At 42.8% G+C, this 16,075-nt stretch overlaps 1 protein-coding gene across 7 annotated transcripts in view; it reads right to left on the bottom strand.

Annotated features, from left to right (window-relative positions):
- Window positions 1-16,075, bottom strand: part of NAALADL2 (N-acetylated alpha-linked acidic dipeptidase like 2) — an 819,134-nt gene that overhangs the window by 36,698 nt on the left and 766,361 nt on the right. For all 7 annotated transcript variants that reach the window (XM_079977819.1, XM_079977820.1, XM_079977821.1 and 4 more), the window contains one exon: window positions 7,008-7,101. In XM_079977819.1, the coding sequence (XP_079833945.1) occupies window positions 7,008-7,101 (94 nt within the window). The remainder of the gene's footprint in view (window positions 1-7,007; window positions 7,102-16,075) is intronic.

Raw genomic sequence — 16,075 nt, 5'->3', positions numbered from 1 at the left:
AAGCGGCTAACATTCTCCTTTCCCTTCCTCCCGCACAAAAAACACTCTGTGAGGTGAGTGAGGCTGAGAGACTTCAGAGAAGTGTGAATAGCCCAAGGTCACCCAGCAGCTGCATGTGGAGGAGCGGAGACGTGAACCCGGTACACCAGATTACGAGACTACCGCTCTTAACCACTACACCACACTGGCTCTCTGGAGGAGGGAGATGCATGATTCAGTCTTGGGTTTGGGATAGAGACACAACATCCCATGCAGGAAATCACTGTCATTAAAAAGTACCTGCCAAGCAGCTGTAATTTTTTTAAAGCATACAACAGGGCTTGTTGATTTAATCTGGCATTTTCCTTAGCTTTGGTTAATTCATTAGTTTCAGTCACTTCACTTCAAGGAAAGGAGGGTTATTTTCATGGCACTAATACTAGTAAGATAAGCTTTCTCATTTCTGTTAACTTTGCAATTTTGTTTAATGAAATTGCCAGCAGCTCCTCTGTCTCTAAGATCAGTTTCATTACACTGTCCACTTCTTTGTCTGATCTCATAAAGCTAAGGTTTGTAAAGTTGTCACGAGGGTTCACTGCTCTTGCATTTATGCAGCCCATGGCATACATTTCTTGCAGCTACTGGATTAGTCAGGTTTCACCCCGTAGGGCAGGGGTGGGGAATGTTTCTGAGCCCAATGGCCACCTTCCTTCCTGGGGAATCTCCTGGGGGCCCCACGCCCATAGCTGGTGGAGCCAAGGGGGCAATAGATAATAGAATCATAGAGTTGGAAGGCACCCTGAGGATCATCTAGTCCAACCCCCTGCAACACAGGAATATGCAGCTGTCCCACACAGGGATCAAACCTGCAACCTCGTGACTCTTACCTTTGTACAGCAGGCTGCATTCTAGCCATGCACAAGTCAGAGCTCTTTACTCTCACTGCTGTACACAGACATCTTTCCACTGTCGATCCAGGCAAGTTAGAGGCATTGTCCCAGTTCAAGGATAGCTCAGTTGGTAGAGTGTAAGACCCTTAATTTGAGGGTTGTGGGTTCAAGCCCCATGTTGGGCAAAAGATTCCTGCATTACAGGGGGTGGACTAGATGATGCTAATGGTCCCTTCCAACCCTACAGTTCTATGATTCCAGCTAGGCAAAAGAAATTCAGGAAGTTGTGAAGGAGGCCTGGAGAGAGGGTGTGGCCTGTTAGTATTATTTGGTAGTATTGGGGAGAAGGTGTGGCTCAGAGAGAGTCCCAGGGAACAGATAGAGAGGCCTGGGGGTGGTTGCATTTGGCCACCATGCTTGGGATTCCTGCTCTAGGGGCAAGGTTGACCCTCCCAAACTGAAGGAGCAAAGCTGCTGCACATATTGTAGGTGCCAACCGCCAGCTGTGTTATTTCCTAGAGCCTAGGTCTCTCTATTTGCCTTTCCGGAGGCAGAACTGTCTTCTTTTTTCCCCTCCCTCTCATCCAAACACACAGATCAAGGTCATTCATTTCTAACACAGAGCTTTCAAGAACTGCCTGATAAATCAACTCGAGCAACTTATTCGGCATTAAATTATCCCGCTTCCTAGTGGCTGCAAGGAGAGGGGCGAGCCGGAGTGATCTGCTGCCAACGTGAGCTGCGGCAATAAATAAGCAAGATGGCCAGTCTTCAAACCAAAGAGCCATGGGGGTTCAGTGCTCTTTCCCCTTTCCTCTTTCTCCATTTGTGGTTGCCCTACAAGGAGCTGGGGAGAAACATCCTCGCAGTTTGGCCCTAAAATGGTATTTATCCTTGATTGTGCTTTAAATACTGGTCACTGGTGTGACTTCTATTAAAAATTATACACAATTCTATTGTGTTGTCTCAACACAGTGTAAGATTCACTGACTTCACTGGAACTTACTCCTAAGTAAAAGTGCAGCATTTATTATTATATAGTTTATAGTTTAGAACCCCTTCATGGATCACTGCCTTGTCGTGGCGAAGGGGCTTGAATAACTCAGAGAAGCTATGAATTATGCCGAGCAGGGCACCCAAGATGAACAGGTCATAGTGGAGAGTTTTGACCAAACGTGATCCACCTGGAGGAGGAACCGGCAAGCCACTCCAGTATCCCTGCCAAGAAAACTCCATGGACAAAGACAATAGGCATATAAAAGTTATGATGCTGGAAGATGAGCCCCTCAGGTCGGAAGGTGTCCAACATGCTACTGGGGAAGAGCGGAGGACAAGTACAAGTAGATCCAGAGCTGATGAAGCGGCTGGGCCAAAGCCGAAAGGACGCTCAGTTGCGGATATGCCTGGAAGCGAAAGGAAAGTCCAATGCTGTAAAGAAAAATATTGCATAGGAACCTGGAATGTAAGAACCATGAACCTGGGTAAGTTGGATGTGGTCAAAAATGAGATGGCAAGAATAAATATTGACATCCTGGGCATCAGTGAACTAAAATGGACGGGAATGGGCGAATTCAGTTCGGATGACTATCATATCTACTACTGTGGGCAAGAAACCCATAAAAGAAATGGAGTGGCCCTCATAGTCAACAAAAGAGTGGCGAAAGCTGTACTGGGATGCAATCTCAAAAATGATAGAAAGATCTCGATACGAATCCAAGGCAGACCTTTTAACATCACAGTAATCCAAGTTTATGCACCAACTACTGGTGCTGAAGAAACTGAAATTGACCAATTCTACGAAGTCTTACAAGACCTTATAGAAATGACACCAAAGAAGGATGTTCTTCTCATTATAGGGGATTGGAATGCTAAAGTAGGGAATCAAGAGATAAAAGGAACAACTGGCAAGTTTGGCCTTGGAGATCAAAACGAAGCAGGGCAAAGGCTAATAGAGTTCTGTTAAGAGAACAAGCTGGTCATCACAAACACGCTTTTCCAACAACACAAGAGACGACTCTACACATGGACATCACCAGTTGGGCAACATCGAAATCAGATTGATTATATTCTCTGCAGCCAAAGATGGAGAAGCTCTATACAGTCAGCAAAAACAACACCTTGAGCTGACTGTGGCTCAGATAATCAGCTTCTTATAGCAAAATTCAAGCTTAAATTGAAGAAAGTAGGAAAAACCACTGGGCTGGTAAGATACAATCTAAGTCAAATCCCTTATGAATACACAGTGGAAGTGAGGAACAGGTTTAAGGATTTAGATTTGCTGGACAGAGTGCCTGAAGAACTATGGGTGGAGGCTCGCAACATTATACAGGAGGCAGCAACGAAAATCATCCCAATGAAAAAGAAATGCAAGAAAGCAAAGTGGCTGTCCAACGAGGCCTTACAAATAGTGGGGGAGAGAAGGCAAGCAAAATGTGAGGGAGATAGTGAAAGATACAGGAAATTGAATGCAGATTTCCAAAAAATAGCAAGGAGAGACAAGAAGGCCTTCTTAAACGAGCAATGCAAAGAAATAGAAGAAAACAACAGAATGGGAAGAACCAGAGATCTGTTCAAGAAAATCGGAGATATGAAAGGAACATTTCGTACAAAGATTACCATAATAAAGGACAAAAGTGGTAAGGACCTAACAGAAGCAGAAGACATCAAGAAGAGGTGGCAAGAATACACAGAGGAATTATGCCAGAAAGAAACGGATGTCTCATATACCCCAGGTAGTGTGGTTGCTGACCTTGAGCCAGACATCTTGGAGAGTGAAGTCAAATGGGTCTTAGAAAGCACTGCAAATAACAAGGCCAGTGGAAGTGATGGTATTCCAGCTGAACTATTTAAAATTTTAAAATATGATGCTGTTAAGGTGCTACACTCAATATGCCAGCAAGTTTGGAAAACTCAGCAGTGGCCAGAGGATTGAAGAAGATCAGTCTACATCCCAATCCCAAAGAAGGGCAGTGCCAAAGAATGCTCCAACTACCGCACAATTGCACTCATTTCACACGCTAGCAAGGTTATGCTTAAAATTCTACAAGGAAGGCTCAAGCAGTATGTGGACCGAGAACTCCCAGAAGTGCAAGCTGGATTTAGAAGAGGCAGAGGAACCAGAGACCAAATTGCAAACATGCGCTAGATTATGGAGAAAGCTAGAGAGTTCCAGAAAGACATCTACTTCTGCTTCATTGACTATGCAAAAGTCTTTGACTGTGTCGACCACAGCAAACTATGGCAAGTTCTTAAAGAAATGGGAGTGCCTGATCACCTCATCTGTCTCCTGATAAATCTCTATGTGGGACAAGAAGCTACAGTTAGAATTGGATATGGAACAACTGATTGGTTCAAAATTGGGAAAGGAGTACGACAAGGCTGTATATTGTCTCCCTGCTTATTTAACTTATATGCAGAATTCATCATGCGAAAGGCTGGACTGGATGAATCCCTAGCCGGAATTAAGATTGCCGGAAGAAATATAAACAACCTCAGATATGCAGATGACACAACCTTGATAGCAGAAAGTGAGGAGGAATTAAAAAACCTTTTATTAAGGGTGAAAGAGGAGAGCGCAAAATATGGTCTGAAGCTCAACATCAAAAAAACTAAGATCATGGCCACTGGTCCCATCACCTCCTGGCAAATAGAAGGGGAAGAAATGGAGGCAGTAAGACATTTTACTTTCTTGGGCTCCATAATCACTGCAGATGGTGACAGCAGTCACGACATTAAAAGACACCTGCTTCTTGGGAGAAAAGCAATGACAAACCTAGACAGCATCTTAAAAAGTAGAGACATCACCTTGCCAACAAAGGTCCGTATAGTAAAAGCTATGGTTTTCCCAGTAGTGATGTATGGAAGTGAGAGCTAGACTATAAAGAAGGCTGATCGCCGAAGAATTGATGCCTTTGAATTACGGTGCTGGAGGAGACTCTTGAGATTCCCATGGACTGCAAGCAGATCAAACCTATCCATTCTGAAGGAAATCAGCCCTGAGTGCTCACTGGAAGGACAGATCCTGAAGCTGAGGCTCCAGTACTTTGGCCACCTCATGAGACGAGAAGACTCCCTGGAAAAGACCCTGATGTTGGGAAAGATGGAGGGCACAAGGAGAAGGGGACGACAGAGGACGAGATGGTTGGATGGTGTTCTCGAAGCTCCCAGCATGAGTTTGACCAAACTGCGGGAGGCAGTGGAAGACAGGAGTGCCTGGCGTGCTCTGGTCCATGGGGTCACGAAGAGTCAGACACAACTAAATGACTAAACAACAACAACAACAAAATAGTTCAGAAATTATTTATTGTAACTGTTGAGTGGATTTCTGTTTAATTTTTATATGGTGATATTATTATTTTATACTATCCTAATGATTGTTGAATGTTACTTTTTTGATGTAGGTTGCTTATTTTAAAGCTGGGGAGGGTGGGATACAAATAATTCTTCATTATTATTATTATTATTATTATTATTATTATTATTGCAAGTTTGTTGTTTCCATGTGCGCTCCTAAGATTCCTGCTCCAAATTCATAGAATCACGAATTTATATGCTATATGCCAGTGTTTAATACAATTCACTTATCTTATTATGTCTATTTTCTGCTTGTTCTTTTTTCATGCAGTCATTGCTTGGTCTTCACATGTTGGGAACCTCTTTCTACCTTTAAAAAGGAGAAGTTTCCCTTTTATAAGGATAAGAAGAGGGCTTCACAGTCCTCTGTTTTTTTCTGATCCCCAGGCTGGGCTAAGAAGAAATATTCCTCTTCTTCTACACCAGCATTGCCCCAGAAAGCTAAAATTCCACTGTGTGTGTGTTTGTGTGTGTGTGTGTGTGAGAGAGAGCGCGACAGAGAGAGTGCCTGCTGCTGAGTCTGCTCCTCACCTTCTGCTGACATATAGATCCTGAAGAAGTAGCCAACCCTCAATGTGGTCCCCGGGCCGAAAAATATAGCCATTCCTGATGCATAGGACTGCTCAGTGCCAGATTTATGTACAGTGGTGCCTCGCAAGACGAAATTAATCCGTTCCGCGATTCTCTTCGTCTAGCGGTTTTTTCGTCTTGCGAAGCAAGCCCATTGACGGCTTAGCAGATTAGCGCTATTAGCAGTCTAGCGGCTTTTAGCGATCAGCTGAGAGGCTGCTTATCAGCGGAACAGCTGATAAGCGGCTTAGCGGCTTAGGAAAGGGGGGGAAAGCGAAAAAACCCCGCGGGAACTCGCAAGATTTTTTCGTCTTGCGAAGCAACCCCATAGAGAAATTCGTTTAGCGAAGCGCCTCCAAAACGGAAACCCCTTTCGTCTAGCGGGTTTTCCGTCTTGCGAGGCGTTCGTCTTGCGGGGCACCACTGTATAAGCTAAATAAGCTATAGATTAGGGCCCCACCCTCTTGGGGGGGCAAAGAAATTAAAGGGGGGGAACCTGGATGTACATTTCCAAAATATAAGATAAAAAACAAATGCAATAAAAGCTACATACAGCAACAGAGTTTTGCGTTGTGTAGGCTCCTATGATGTAAGTAATAGGCCCCACCCGCTAGCCTGCTCCCTAAAATATCACTGGTTTGACCATTTCTATATAAAGGGTGCCTACATTCTGCATGGACTGGTTGCATGGCAACATATGCAAATGACTTTAGATACCTATTAGGTCCATAAATTAGCATATAGCATATATTCAACACAAATATATATACATATATATTCAACAAATGTTGACAAAGGACAGGTGGACATAATAAAGGGCCCCATTACCTTCAGTAGCTTAGGGCCTCATCAAACCTAAATCTGGCCCTGGGACAGCTGCTGTAATTTTTAACACACAAATGCCTACACACCTTTTTCTTTATTGGCTTACATGTTAAACCCCACTTGCAACATGGAGCCAAAGGACCCTACATGGGATTCCTCAAGCAGTCACCCACCTAGACACTGATCACACCCAGACCTGCTGAGCAGCAATCAAGTTCCTTCAGGCCATATGCTGGGTATGCATACAACACACACAAAAATCTGGTCCAATGAAATAGGCACATACTGTTTGTTTACAGTGATGAAAAGCAAATGCTCACCATCAAAAAGCAAAGGGATAAAAAAAAAAAAGACATTCACCAAGAATCCTTGGACCATGGAACAAATTACCTCTAAAGCTCTTCTGAACTTCTAATGCAATATCCAGGGCATTAAAGGGCAGTACTGGGTTGTTGGCAATCTGCAAAATTACTTCACCTGTCAGCTGGAAGAAAAAAAGAAAAGAGAGGGGGAAAAAACAAATAGATGGAGATCAAATAAATTTTAACACATTTTATGCCTAATAAAAAATGTCTATTCTGTATCGGTCTCTACAGCCACAGCAGGCACCGTAACTCGCCGACGGTTTGACTTCACATCCAAAGTTGCATTCTTCCATTGTCTTTCCAAACAGACAAATGCCAACAGTATTATACCTAAGCACAGTATTCTGATCCATAGTTCACCATATGTTTCAATGCACACAATCAGGCCTCTTGCACAAGCAGTCTTCTCCATTCATTTCAATGGCAGAAGTGGCACAGTATGAGTAAAATCATGTGTGTTTTGCATAACCCCTTCTCTATCAAAATGAGCACCTTGATTTATAAGATCTCTTACCTGCCCTTCACCATAAAGTTCAGGATCTGGCTAAAACAATATATTATGTCATCATAAACACAGACAAAACTGTTCCAACCAAAACAGAGCAGTATATATTTGACAGGAGAGACGGATCCCACAAAACAAAATACAGTCATACCTCAGGTTACAGACATTTTCAGGTTGCGCACCACACTGAACCCGGAAGTACCGGAACAAGTTACTTCCGGGTTTTGGCGCTCGCGCATGCGCAGAACCACCAAATCGCATTTTGCGCATGCGCAGAAGAGCCGAATCGCAGCCCACGCATGCACAGACACATCACATGGATCATGATCGCAACCCAAGTGTCCACTGTACCTTACCTGCATCTTCAGAATATGGCAAAAGATGTACACACACAGTGGTATGTGGAGGAAGTTCCACAATTTATGGGCTGCCATTCTTTTTTGCACTTCTGAGGCCCCTATGCAGATCTTGACATCCCAGAGCACAGCAGATTACTCATGTTCACAGAGAATAATTGGATCAGGGGGAATGTCTGATTTAGAACAGTGGCCTTCAACTTGACCAGTTCCAGGATCCACCATTAATTCCAGCCTGATATATAGTATCACTTTCAGTGTTCTCACTTATCATTTTTTTTCAACCTAAACTACTTGCCTTTACTTACTGCCATTAGGGCTGTCAACCGTATGAAGGGTTTGCCCTTGATTAATGTTCTGTCTTTTCACCGACTAATCAATTAACTTTAAATGCATTTTGCATATTACCCAAAGGCACTGCAAGGTAAGATATTTCACCACTTAATAAACAAAAGCTCCACTACCCAAGAATGGAAAAATGGGCAGCATTAACATATGAATGTGCTTTTTATTATTATTCTACATTACATTAATACATTGGAACTACAAAATAAATAATATTGCATTAATAGTTGCTCTCACTGATTACAATGGGCTTCTGCCAATCCATCAGCCTCATGCAGTTGACTAATCTATCAACAAACTGATTTCACACAAACATCTGCCTTTCTTTTTCTCTCACCTTCCTCCTCTCATTCTTTCTTTCAACAATATAGTTGCTACATCCTTTACAGGCTACAGCTTCTAGAGGAAGCTCCACATATGAGGTTCAGGCACCAGATTTAAAAATCAGGGAAGGTTGCCCAGGCCTTTTAAACTTGACTCATTACTTTATTAACTCCTGATTTGGGTTTTTTTTGTATTTTATAACATACTGTGTTTAGGGTTATGTGCTTTAGGGTTCGGTTTTAATTCTCAGGTGTGCTACTTTTGACATTATATACAAACCAACATTGCTTCATGAAGATAAGCTGCCTTGAAAAGTCTCTTATGGCACAGTCTTCTACCAGTCTACTCAGAAGAAAACCCTGTTGAGTTCAATGAGGCTTACTCATTGCTGTTTGCTCTGATTTAGTGGTAAAGAGCAGGTTTGTGTGAGGAAAACTCCAGTGGGGGGGGGATAAAATAAAATAAAGCTTAAAAGTACAACCCACGCACTTTTTACAGAGCAAACAGCAACCCACAGAAAACCCAAACTGTTGTTTGTTGCACTTCAGCTTTAAAGAGCAGGAACTCATTCATGGGAAAAGATCTGGGGCAAATTTGGAACTTTAAAGTGCAGACCTTTGCTTGGCCATAGCCTCATGTCAGTGATTTGAAGGCCACCTGAGGAGGACAGGAGGCCTGCCTGTGGATTGGCCAATAGTAGGCAGGCCTGAGCCTGGGCATTCCTCAGGGGGCGGGACTTGCCAGCTGATGAGCATGACTTGGTTCCACCCCTTGCCTGGCTAAACTAGCAGTTAGGCTTCGGCTAGAGGGGAGGTTGTAGCCTTTGCCTGCTCCTCCAGATGTTTGGAACTACAACTCCCATCATCCCTAGCAAACAGGACCAGTGGTCAGGGATGATGGGAAATGTCTCAAAACATCTGGAGAGCTGAGTTTGCCTATGCCTGGTTAAGGGTATAGTGTTAAAGGAATCTGTGAGGTGTTGCATCTGTCCCATGCCCCGGAGGGGGGCTGGGGCCATAGAACTCCTCCAGCGGGGACCCTTCAGGGGGTACCCCTATTTGATGTAGGTCATAGGGCCCCCCATCATGTGGTTTACCCTTAGATACACTCCCAGCAGACAGGATGGAGTTGAATAAATGGCTTCACCCAATGCCTATGCCTAAACCTCATATCTGTAACCATTAAAGCTGTGGCCTATTTGAACCCCAAAACTCTATACGCTGTTGTCTGGTCTGGTTATTTCATTACGTAGCGAGCAACTGGGTCACGGGGCCTTGGCACGCAAATTACTCTGTACTATCTGATATTTGAGAAAGAATAATTGTTGACACCCAGAAAAGATGTTGTTGGAATATTATCAAACATCCAGGATTTCTGGAGACAGGGGAAAGGGGGGGAAAAAGATATCCCAGCAAGATATCTTAAAAGCCTGCAAAGAAATTTGGGGCAAGACACATCCACAGTACATGGAGACAGAGAGCACACTATAGATCAGTTGGAAACCCACTTCCAAGCAGGGGCAAGATCTGAAGCTGTAAAGATTTCTACCTAAAGGGGAGAAAATGCCAGGGTGGCTGCTGAGAAAAAGAGCTGTCATCTTCTGTGAAGGAAGAGCAAGAAGGTGAAAGGAAGCTCTGCAGAAGAACAAAGTTAATGATATCCCAAGGGACCAAGAAAGAAACTGGAAAGTTAGATCAGCATTTTTTAAAAAAAAGATGGGTGGGGGGTAGCTAGGGATGGAAGAAGATATTTTTCTGTTCCAGATTGTATCCACTGCATGCAGCACCTTTCCCGTTCCACTGCAGTTCACCTTCTGTCCAAAACCACGTCATTCATCTGTCTGTCCAGTGTGGCAAAATTATGTCCCTTGAATGATTTGCATATTTTATTATTTAAATCACACGAGTTACTGTACATTGCCATTGTGTTATTGCACCTCATGCATTTCGATGCAAAAGGAAACACAATGCAAATTGGTTGGGGGGGGGCGGACACAGTTTATCATTTGCAGGCTGAAAAGGACAGCAGCAGCAAATACTGATCATACTTATAGGATCTATTTCCATTACAGGAAATAGATCTGCTTTTGTAGGAATTCCCCAAGATGCTTGGGTGCCAAATCCCACATCCCAATGCTTAGCACACCTAGTGAAGACTTAACAATACATTTTTCCAGCAACTGGATCAAAATACTGACCATTCCTCAGAATAATCCCCTTTTATCAAACTAAGTGGAAAAAATTAAACTTACCAACTGATAACTAGCTAGATAAATGTATTTACATTATATTTCCCTCTCAAGATCTCAAGGTAGTATGCATCAAGCAGCCTCTTCTGTACAATGCAGAAATTGGGCCTTTAGGGTTGCCATATTACAAGACGTAAAAATCTGGACAGATGTTGAGCCCCTAAACTTGTGGAGCTTCTTTCGTGCGATGGCCCGCCTGCGCCAGACCCCGATACAAAGCCAGAGCCCTGCCATTTGCTCCCGAGCCCAAAACAAAACAAGACAAGGAGCTGTCCACACCTATACCAGAGCCCCTACAGAGCCTGGGCCACCACTCCCAAGCCCAAACTTGAACCTGAGCCACCCACACAATTTTTTTTATACCCCCCCCCCCCCAGATATATATAGATATAATCAGACTGTTGCCATCTCTATTGCCTTTCTGGTGCTTATTGAAGACCTTCCTTTTTCAACAAGTCTTTTATCACAGTCTGAATCTGTACAGGATTTAAATTTGCTTTGTTTTTAATATTTGAAATTGTTCTATATACGTTATCATTGCCTACATTTTTATTAGGTCAACTGCTTTGAGATGGACTGAGAGGAGATATGATAGCCAACTTCAAATATCTCAACGTTTGTCACATGGAAGAGGGAGCGAGCTTGCTTTCTCCTGCTCTGCAGGCTAGGAGCTGAACCAATGGCTTCAAGTTGCAAGAAAGGACAATCTGACTAAACATCAGGAAGAACTTTCTGACAGTAAGAGCTCTTTGACAGTGGAACGGTCTCCCTCAGGAGGTTGTGGACTCCCCTTCCTTGGAGATTTTTAAGCAGCTATTGGGTGGCCATCTATCATGGATGGCTTAGTTGAGATTCCTGCACTGTGGGGTTTGGACTAGATGTCCCTCAGGGTATTTTCCAACTCTACAATTCTATGATTCATAAATGGAATGAAATAAATAAATAAATAAAAGTAACTTGAAGGGAGGAAGAGTTGGCTGCCAACAGTTAAATTTAGAAGTGTCGAAATAAAAAGGTAGTTTGGGGGGTGGGGAGAGAACCTTATCAGTAAAGCAATTTACAAATCTTGTGATCTCCCTCCCTCTCTGTCTTTCCTTTTGCATTATGTCACAGGCAGTTTATATGTGTGTTAATGGGGTAATCATAGCGTTTATTAAATCACGTATGTGGAACGTTAACCTGGAGAAATCAATCATGGGGAGGAAAGCTTGGAGCATTGATTTTGAGCAGGGTGAGTAATAACTTTGCAGAAATGTGCAGCAAGCCCGCATAATGCAGCAAGACAGAAAAGGCCACTGATTTCTTATTTATGGTCTTATTTTTGGCCATGCCATCCCAGGAGCACAGCACTGAACATACATGCAAAAGAGACCCAGCGCTCCAAAGACGACCCTTTGAAACACGGCCTGAACTTAAAAAATAAATAAATGTATGATTTTCAATTTTACATATCTCAATAATTTTACAATCATTTTAACATTTCGAAACTCGACTTACTTCCTCCCCTTTCTGAGGTTCCTTAAATTTATTTTTATATTTTCTGCATATTCCAAATTACATGGCCTGAACTTAATGTCCTAATTATTGAACATAATGGCTGGAATCCAAAGAGATACTTTAGGTACGTCCAAGAACTTCAGCACACACATTGAAATTATCAAGTCTTCCACTTTGAAAAACAGACAACCACCATGCCATAGGACCAACTATTTCTGGACATCTTCAAGATTTCCAAAGAGGTCAGTGGAAGGTTTTTTGGAGGTCCATGAATATGGGCCCAAAAATGATTTTTCCAGTGCAGTAAAATAAGTTGCATGCACAATGTTGTATTTAGGTGTGTTTTTCCCCCTAGGGAGGTGAGTGGTCCATAGCTTTCATCAGATTCTCAAACAGGTCAGTGAGCCAAAAAGGGTTTAAGAATCACTGTTCCAGGCTGTTTGTTTCTTCCACTGCTGTGTTTCCCCTTTTACACTTTAAAATAATTTCTCAGTCCCATCACATTTCCTGGAGTGTCTCTGGAAAACAGCAGCATATTTCCATAGACACTCCAGGAAATGTTACAGGTAGGTAGTCGTGCTGGTCTGCCGTAATCGAAACAAAATAAAAAAATTCCTTCCAGTAGCATATTAGAGACCAACTAAGTTTGTTATTGGTATGAGCTTTCATGTGCATGCAAACTTCTTCAGATACTCCAGGAAATGTCACATTTCCTAGGAAATCCATGGGAACATGTGGCAGAAATAGGGCTGAGAAATTAAAGTGAGTGGTGAAACTCACATTAAAGAGAAAAAGGAAGGAGGGAAGGAAGGAAGATCTGGTTAAGCTTACATTAAAATTTTAACTGAACTGAAATTACCTCTCTAAAAATAAACATTATCCCACCTTAACTTGGGACAATGGACTAAGCCACAAATGTTTGGGGAAATTACTCATGACACAATGAAAGCTGCAGAAACTCCCTGTTTTCTTGGGGTTGTGGGATGAAAGGAGTGAATGTTTCCCATGTTGGATTTTCAAGAGAAAACAAAGGAAAACTAACAATTTTGCTAGGGTAGAAATTTATGCTCCCAGAATACATAAATAGTGTGAATATGCACTTCAGTTCTGCCATTATTTTATCTGATTGCCTTGTTTCCCCTGGTTATCCCATAATTCCCCCTGACTTGCTGCTTTCTGAATTAGTCCCATGGGCAACCCCACCCAATCACACAGTAAAGAGGGTTACTTGGCCATTAAGATTCAGGTACGTCATGATGAGGGCAAGTGAGGGCAATGCAAATTAACAGTTTCATGAAAAGTTTGGGGAAACTGCCAAAATATAGAGGAATTTTTGGAACTGCCCAAAATGTCTGTGAAAAATGGTGCTCTGTACACATTGTACACATTTCTTCAAGCTTGTTCATAATGCTATATAACCTTCCAGTTTCACATTTCTTCTTTGGCACTATTGACACTCAAAGGTTAAGTAGTAGGGTGTATTTCTGTGTTTAAACAGACAGCTCAACAAACATCTAATCTGACAGGATACATTTTGGGTCAGCAGAGGGCTCTCTGAGAGAAGACTAGAGTAATTCAAAAGCTGCTACAGATGAACTAGAGCATAATAATTCACAAAAGATAGCTGTTTCTAAACAAGATAGGATTAATCATTTCAATAAATGCTACAAATATGATGTGTATTTCTCTAAAAGGAAAGCACTTCATATATTTTATTCATGCTTTGGGAAATATTGATCAGGAAAAAAATGCATTAATGAACAAGGAATGTCCTGTATTTTTAAGTGGGACTGAAACTCAACAAAAAGGCTAGATATTGGCATGTATAGAAAGTCATGCACCAAATTCAGAAACTTCCTTGACTATCAGATTGGCCTTCAGCAACATGGGATCACTGGTGGGATCGTGACTGCAAGATATATTTTTTACCTGAAGGATGGTGACCAACCCCCTTTATTTAGCAGAAATTCAAAACACATTAGGCAGGAGAAAAGCCCACCAAAAATCTCTCTCTTCAACTACCTCTGTCTAGCCTCTACTGGTTTGGGACTGGAATTATTCCAGACTCTGGTGAACTGGAACATATCAAAAACAGTTTGGATTTCCTTCACATTATAAAGGCCTGACTAGGACAGTCATGAGTTCACTGAATACTACAGCTGAGAACAATGCCACACACATATGGGCTCCTCATTCAGACCATCCACTGATCACAGAATGAAGCTAGTGGTCTTTGACACTTGGGAACAGGACCAGCACAGCAGCTTGTCATGCCTCACCCTAACCTGGTGCCAGGCATAAAGTCCTTGGATGATGAATGAGAAACTCTGTAGGTTGAGGAACATGGAGAGCAGGCAGGGTCTTCTGGAACCAACTCTGAGGAACTACTTGAGAGGCCTTCTAGTGGAAGATCAGCTAAAGAACCCATGGAGCTGTCAGAGGATGGCGTGAAACCACTTCTCAGTCCAAAGACCTAGGTCTAGGCCAAAGAGCGTTGACACGGCATGTATCTATGGACCAAGTATCAACACACAACTCATCAGCAAGCAACCCCTTGAAATCCTTTACTACCAGCAGCTGGGGCTAGGATATGGTCTAGGAGACCACAGTATAGAGGTCTCCAAACCTTCCAGTTATTATAGTCTCCATATCCTTGTTCTTTGCTCCTGTGTATAGTTTCTCCTCCCTGCTCTACTCTCAGTGTTATTGACTTTGGATTGTTTCCTGACATAGGAGCCAACTCCTAGGGGCTGAGGTCCCTTCAGCCCCCCAATAAAATATCTGAGGGGGCCAGGCCCACCAAAGGCTGATGGGCATTACCATTCAAATGGGATGGGTGTGCCCTGTCATGTGCTTGATTATGTGGGGTGGGGCTTACCTGACCGCCCCCCCCCCATATTTTATTCAAGTTGGCACCCCCTGTTCCCTGACATTGTTTCTGGATCACGCCTGGGACCTAGACTGACTCTCTGTGCTTGACCTTGGCTTTTTGAGACAATACTGCACCTTGAACCCTGTTCTCTTGCACGAATGTTTTGGTCAAAGGCTTTTACCTCCTTGGACTAAGACTTGAGCCCCTTGAACCACAACACAGACCTGTGGCCACTCCAGCTCTTCCATAAATGTGTGACGGCACTTCTGAAAGGAGCTAGTGCATGGAGGTGGTTTTGAAATGTGGTCTAAAACCATGAGCTCCTCCAAGCACCCTACTTCTCCTGAAAAGCTTCACTCGGTTATGCTAAATGTTTGTGCCAAAAGGATCTCTATATCATTTTGTCCACCCAACTCTAGAGCTATGTTGTCTTGGTTACTATGTGCAGCCCTCACAGTGACAGCTATAGAATAATATTTTTTAAAACCCTAGCAATTATGCATAATGTTCTTCCCATAAATCAGGGTGTCATGGTTGTAAGGCAAATGGCATTTTTGAATTCCTGCTTATGCATGATCCATAGCAGACTTAAGGAGGGGAAATGGGGGGGACGACAGGATCAAGCCTTTCTTTATATATATATATTCATATATGCATTGTTAGAAAAAAATCATAATTGAGGAATGATGGATTAGCTGAGCAGGTACATGAGATATGCTCAGCAGTGCAAATTGAATACAGTGGTACCTCGGTTAACAGATGCTTCAGGTTATAGACACATCAGGTTACAGACTCCGCTAACCTAGAAATAGTACCTTGGGTTAAGAACTTTGCTTCAGGATGAGAACAGAAATCGTGTGGGGGCAGCGGGAGGCCCCATTAGCTAAAGTGGTACCTCAGGTTAAGAACAGTTTCAGGTTAAGAACGGACCTCCAGAACAAATTAA

This window comes from Podarcis cretensis (assembly GCF_951804945.1).
Source record: "Podarcis cretensis genome assembly, chromosome: 5".
NCBI lineage: Eukaryota > Metazoa > Chordata > Lepidosauria > Squamata > Lacertidae > Podarcis > Podarcis cretensis.
This window is presented reverse-complemented; position numbering and strand designations above follow the sequence as displayed.